This window comes from Sinocyclocheilus grahami, unplaced genomic scaffold (assembly GCF_001515645.1).
Source record: "Sinocyclocheilus grahami isolate Dianchi unplaced genomic scaffold, SAMN03320097.WGS_v1.1 scaffold321.1, whole genome shotgun sequence".
In the NCBI taxonomy this organism is placed as follows: domain Eukaryota; kingdom Metazoa; phylum Chordata; class Actinopteri; order Cypriniformes; family Cyprinidae; genus Sinocyclocheilus; species Sinocyclocheilus grahami.
In genome coordinates, this window is record NW_015505500.1 from 1,008,721 (window position 1) to 1,015,646 (window position 6,926).

The following is a 6,926-nucleotide window of genomic DNA, read 5'->3' on the forward strand; positions in this document are numbered from 1 at the left end:
TATACATCATTACTTATAAACAATGGTATATTACCTTTGTGGACAATATCGTTTCTCCCTCGGTAACGATTCAAGATAATCTAAATATCTGAAAACTGAGCACATGTGGGCCTAATACAATGTTACGATAAATAGCGAATCGTTCATTCGAATCGATTCTTTCCTGTGAATTGCGTAAACCTGTTGTGAAAACGGAATCTTTCAGAGTGATTCTCGAGTCAACAACTCATTACTACGGAAGTTCTAAGCGGCCATGCATTATTTTTTTTTTCCTTCTTGTTTTCTCGTTATAACGACTTATTTTCTCGTTATATTTAAGCAACAATTCTACCCCCATACTTGTACAACATACACAAATTCTGCTGTGTGAATGCAAGAGGCTGTGTTTGTTTGTGTGGAACTGCAGTCAAGTCTTTAATTTAGGAGATAAAATATGCACTGACACTTTCAGAAAGGGACGAGAGCGCTTGTTTGCATGGCTGGGATGGAAGGAAACACATAGGTAGCGGACAGATGGAGGGTTGAATAGATATGTATCCGAATCGAATAGACAGATGGATCTAGAACAAGCACACAAACATGAATAGTGCAGTGGTGACTGCTTTAGTTAAAGGGTTAGTTCACCCAAAAATGAAAATTAGCCCATGAATTACTCACCCTCAAGGCATCCTAGGACAGGGGCGTAGATTACGCGGGGGTGCGGGGGACGTGTCCCCCCCACTTTTAATATCAAGTAAATTCGCCCCTGGCACTTTTTCGGGCAAGTGTGTTTGCATAGAGGTTTTCAAGAGCCGGTGTGAATAAATATAGATTTAAAGTCAAAGAGACATGATAGTCTGTGCATGATCTGATGTTTTATTTGGACCAAGAATAAGGCGAGATGAACATTCACAGAGCGCAGTGTATGTTTCATTCATACTCGAAGCCGGAGGGCCCTCTCGAGCAGAAAGTCGTACGAGGAAATTCCTAATATGGACAAAAGTGGCCAGCTATCACTGTATGAAAACGTTTGGAAACATGAAGACATTAAACATACGATTGCGACAATATATGGTTTATTTGTGTTTGTCAAGTCATCTCCAGGTAATAAATAAAGTATATGAACAATGCAGTGCTAATTGACATAGCATTTATTACAGTATAGAAACTATTCTGCCTTATGTGATTAAAAAAAAGTGTTTGTAGTATATAAACAAATCATTATTATTGGTTATTGTATTGTGATTTCAAAGCTAAATTTTTAGCATCATTACTCCAGTCACACGATCCTTCAGAAATCATTCTGATATTCTGATTTGCTGCTCAAAAAACATTTATTATCATTATGATGTTGAAAACCGCTGAGTAGAATTTTTTCAGGTTTCTTTGATGAATAGAAAGTTCAGAAGAACAGCATTTATCTGAAATAGAAATATTTTGTTACATTTATGAATGTCTTTATCATCACTTTTGATCAATTTAAAGCATCCTTGCTAAATAAAAGTGTTCATTTCTATAATTTCTTCTCCAAAAAAATAAAAATTATACTGACTCTAAGCTTTTGAATGGTATAGTGTATAATGTTACAAAAGCTTTTTATTTCACATAAATGCTGATCTTTGGATCGGTCAATCACAGGACAGGAGAAGCATGTTAATTTTTACTCTTCCGTCCTATTGGGCAGGAGACCCCGGTGCCGCCCATTCCACAGTAGCCGTTGGGGTTCTTGCTGAGGTACTGCTGGTGATAGTCTTCTGCATAGTAAAACTCCTTAGTCATTGCTATTTCTGTCGTGATGGCTCCAAAACCCTCTTCAGTCAGCACCTGATGACAGAAGGCCATTTATGATCAATATACAGTGACATTTAGCATATTTGAGCACATTTAACCTGATGAGATCAGTGTAATTTTGTTGTAGCCTTAAGTGAAGTTCATATGTTAGAACAAAATAGAAGAATAAAATGAAATCAAGCTTTTTTTGTTTTAAGTCTTACTTAAGTTAAATGTTGAAATCAAGGTTTCCTTTACTAAAAGTTATTTTTTTATAACAATTGTCCATTGTCTTTACCTTTAAAAGTAAACAATCTATTTTTGTCTTTGTAGCTTTAAGATCTTTTTATATATATATATATATAAATATGTATATGTATTACATTATTGTAAAGCCTACAGTAAGACACTTTTTAACATTAGTATAATAATTAATAACTTTTAGGTTTGGCTATATTATTCTGTTATGTTTAATATCCTGGTGTTCTCTTCCAGGCCCATAGTAGATCCTTTGTGAAGCAGTACAGCATTCATTTAGTGAGAGACCCAGAAAAAGGGAGTAATGGGGATTTCTAAATTGAGAGGGAAGGGCAGATGTTCACTTCTCGTTCCAGATGTTGAAAGTAGTCCGTTAGGAGGATTATGGTTAGGATGAGTACCCTGCTCTCCTAATGCCTGAGGCCACTCCAATGATCCCCGCAGCATCCACGGCTTCCACATGGCTGGTGCGTGGAGTCTATATTGATCTGCCCCTGTTTGTCTCTCTCTCTCAGTCAGAGTTTGATTGTTTGGGGTCGATGAGAGACAGCAGTCGGACTGTGGCTTTTGTGAAACTAAGAGATCCCTGCACCTGATTACCTTTTCACAACCCACCTTCACCTGTGGACAGTCTGACCCGAGGACTGAACTTAACTGAAATTAATAAAACAGATAGTTGTGATGCTGAAATCTGATTGGAACAGCCACATTAAAAGTTGTTATATAACCAACTGTTGCTGCACATCAATTCTACATTAACACCAACAGTCTAAAAAAAGTCTGTAAAAATAGGGCCCAGTGTACTGTGGTAATATGAAGGAATTTTCCAAAGGTGTTTTACACATATTTTGAATTACACATAGCATCGTGTTCTGTTTTAGTTAAAGGGGTCATATGATGCGATTTTAAAATTCTCCTTTCTCTTTGGAGTGTTACAAGCTCTTGGTGCATAAAGAAGATCTGTAAAGTTGCAAAGACTAAAGTCTCAAATCCAAAGAGATATTCTTTATAAAAGTTAAGAGTCAGCCACACCTACCTAAAACGGCTCGTTCTAACACTCCCCAACATACCTACGTCGCTCTGTGGGAAGATTTGCATAACGCCGCCCAAATGTTCACGCAAAGAAAGAAGGCGTAACTTTTATTCTCACGGTAGTATTGTTGTTGCCGCCGCCATGTCGTGAAGGCACTGTGTGATTTGTTGTGAAAGCGAAACTACTTTGTTTGGTCTTCCAAAAGAGGACGATATCTGCTTCGTCATGCCTGGAGCTGATCCGTGCTGGTCGCTGAAGAAATACTACAACTTTGTGCTGTGGATCGCCGGATCTGCTTTCACCGTGGACGAAGCGGAGTCCAGCCCAGAGTCGTCACATGTCCTTCCGGACACTCCTTCGTCGAAATCGCCGGCCGCGCCGTTCTCAAGCCCACCGCTTGAGAACGCTCACGCTAAGCCGGGGCTTCCGCTCACGCTAGGCCGCTGTGCTTTTCGTTGTGAAAGCGAAACTACTTTGTTTGGCCTTCCAAAAGAGGACACGACTAGAAATCAGTGGTTAAGTTGTATTTACAACACTGTTCCAGAACACTTCAACCCAAATATTCAGATGTGTGATGCACATTTTGCGGAGGTTGAGGACTGTTTCCTGTGAGAGTAGCCTACAATGCCGTTGTCTGTTTCTATAAAGTGGGGCAGTTCCAACTTTGCAAGGACAGTCTGGCGCTTCTGACTCGCAGTTCTATTATAAGTTATGAATAATTACATTTTATAAAATGATATACATTTAATTCTATAATTTTAATATAATTGATCATATTAATGTAATATGTATATTAACACAATTTGAAAAGTTTGATTTAAAAAACATTTAATTTTTTTACCACAGACTAATAACATAAAAGCATTTTATTGCCATAATTTATTAAAGCTCCACTTTGTATCGTGGTCAACAACATCCCTTGGTAAATGACTGTACCACACTGCCTCAGTTGGCTTAATGTTCTTGAGTCCTCTGCCTTTCTCATCTTTGGGGAAAAAAAGTGCGCAAACAACTTTCTCAATTCTTGACACTGTGACACCTGACACGCTTTCGTGCAAAATTACACATTGAAAAAGCACAAAAGTGCTTAGCAACTTTTTCTGTCACCAACCTTTCCCATTCTCTAACCCTTTCTCTCTGTCTCTGCGTCTCAGTGCCTGTGTGAGAGGGAGGGTTGATTCTGTGAAGGAACCTGCCAACTACCACATTTTGCTGACCATCTGGCAAGAAGCAGTTACGCACCTGTTAGGAGCAGCTGCAGGAGACAGGAGCTAGGTACAGACATATCATCTCTCTCTCTGTCTCGCTGTCTTTTTATAAAGTCCTAGCAAACCCTGTACATCCATCCATCCATCAGGTGCCCTGAGGGGCCACAGGGAGCTCAGCCAGTGAAGACAAATTAATACAGGTTCAACTGGAAGGCATGTGGGCAAAATGTGCCTGCTTTCACCAGATGAAAAATTTCATCCTGTGCAGAAAATTGAGGTTGCCACAACATCACGGAATTTGAAGAAAACGCTTACAATTTAAAAAATTGACACCTGCTGACAAGACCAGCATGCATTTCCATGCTGGCCCAGGCTGATTTATTATAGTTAGAAAAAATTATTTGGTGATGCTCGTGGATCTTAAAGTTAAGCCAGACTAATTATAGTAGTCTTTTCTGACGTGTGGATACTTTTGAAAATAATACATGAGATGTTTCTTTTAGAGATGCACAGGTTGTGAACCAAATTGTGACTATATGAGACAAAAGAAAACCTTGTGAGAATAATTTAAAATCTATTCAAGAAAAAAAGTTTTTTGCATCTATGTGAGATATATATATTCTCATACGTGTTTCCTGCACGTAACAATGAACACAGCGTGCCACAATGCCACAAAAGACTCTTATCCAACCAGTTATTTTTAATGAGTTGGTCAAAAAGATTCATAAAACAGGTCTCAAATTCATTGTGCAAGTTATTGTTCTGAATCAGATCCACTGAATCAGTGAATCATTTAAAGCTGATATTGAGTTCACAACTGACTTTCTCACTGAACTGAGTCATTTTTATTAAAAAAAAAGAGTTAAGTGCAATTTAGTACTAACTTTAACTAACAAGAGCATTTATTATTCTTGAAAATGTTAATTTCTACAAATACTTACAGTGGGGCAAAACTAAAAATGTTGTACATATTAACATTACTACATTATGAACTAAAAATAAACAATAGTATTTTTTATCAATGAACATCAATCAAGATTAATAAATGCTGAAAAAAATATAATATTTATTATTTATTATAAATTATTTGTTTGTTTTTCATGTTAATGTATGAATATATTATTATTATAAAGTTAAGAAAAATATTATTATATATTATATTATTAGTATTACATATTGCATACATAAAAACACATAAAAATCAATATTGCATGTACAGTGGGTATGGAAAGTATTCAGACCCCCTGAAAAAAGATACAAAAGCTTTCAGTGGTGTGGAGATCTTTCAAAAGATACACCTTTGTACCTAGTAACTTAACTGTGCATAATAGCACCTAAAGTGTACATATTAGTACCTTTTGAAGGGGTTTTGCCCTAGTGAACCCATGAGTGTAGTTTCTGCTGGTGAAATAGTTCTCTGCTATCTTATCTCTTTCTGTTTTGAGTCAGTAAACCCATCTGACAAAGCCTAGCAATGCCTTCACACTGGCTAAATAACACAGCACGAGTACTCCAGGTCTGTACCATCAACCACCGCTCTCAACGGTCAAGTGCCAACCGGCAGCTGGCCAAGCTGGCATTGGCCAAATGCAGCAAATCCCAGCACAAGGTCTGGCTCCACCCATCAACATACCATCACCAGCTCACTCCAACACATGTGCAGCTATTACCAGGAACAGTCACCAAGGAGACGTGCTGTTGGGCAGCGTGGCACAGTTTTGTGCTATCTGAGAGAAGGGGGATATGACCAATTTACTGATAATGGCATATCAAGATGTCAATTTCCATTTCTACCTTTTGGAACACAGATACAAACAGCTGAAGCAAGAACCTCCCTTAAAACAGACCAGAGCTGTGAGCCAAGAGCCTGTAATAATGGAGAACGTTAAGATGAGTTTAATTTATCAGGTTCATTTAGGAAACAGGCAGTATTATTACACTCGGTCTGGAATACTTGATTTTTGATTGGTCTATCGTGCCTCTTGTATTCACTACACATTCTATTTTCATGCAACTGCAAGAACATCTAATTGGCGCCATCTTTTTAGAAAGAAATTAACTTTAACTTTAATTCAGTAAGGATGCGTTAAAGTGACCGTAAATACTTGCATTATTCCAAACAGTTATTTTGAACACTCTATTCATCAAATAATCCTGAAAAACTGTTTAGAATACAGTTAATGCTCAGAAATTTTTCTTAAGCACCAAAGTAGTATATTAGTATGATTTCTGACTGATCATGTGACACTGAAGTAATGCTGACAAATTCAGCTCTGCGATCACAGAAATAAATTACTTTTTTTTAAAATTATATATAGATTTTTGATTGGTCTATCGTGCCTCTTGTATTCACTACACATTCTATTTTCATGCAACTGCAAGAACATCTAATTGGCGCCATCTTTTTAGAAAGAAATTAACTTTAACTTTAATTCAGTAAGGATGCGTTAAAGTGACCGTAAATACTTGCATTATTCCATTCAGTTATTTTGAACACTCTATTCATCAAATAATCCTGAAAAACTGTTTAGAATACAGTTAATGCTCAGAAATTTTTCTTAAGCACCAAAGTAGTATATTAGTATGATTTCTGACTGATCATGTGACACTGAAGTAATGCTGACAAATTCAGCTCTGCGATCACAGAAATAAATTACTTTTTTTTAAAATTATATATA

The 6,926-nt window shown here is 37.1% G+C and overlaps 1 protein-coding gene across 2 annotated transcripts in view; it reads right to left on the minus strand.

The window, feature by feature from the left end:
* Positions 1–1,540: 1,540 nt before the first annotated feature.
* The window catches only part of msraa (methionine sulfoxide reductase Aa), an 86,315-nt gene continuing 80,929 nt past the window's right edge, over positions 1,541–6,926 (minus strand). The window contains exon 6 of one of the 2 annotated variants that reach the window (XM_016294645.1): positions 1,541–1,803. In XM_016294645.1, the coding sequence (XP_016150131.1) occupies positions 1,633–1,803 (171 nt within the window). In that variant the 3' untranslated portion in view covers positions 1,541–1,632. The remainder of the gene's footprint in view (positions 1,804–6,926) is intronic. The other variant, XM_016294646.1, reaches the window with a different exon arrangement.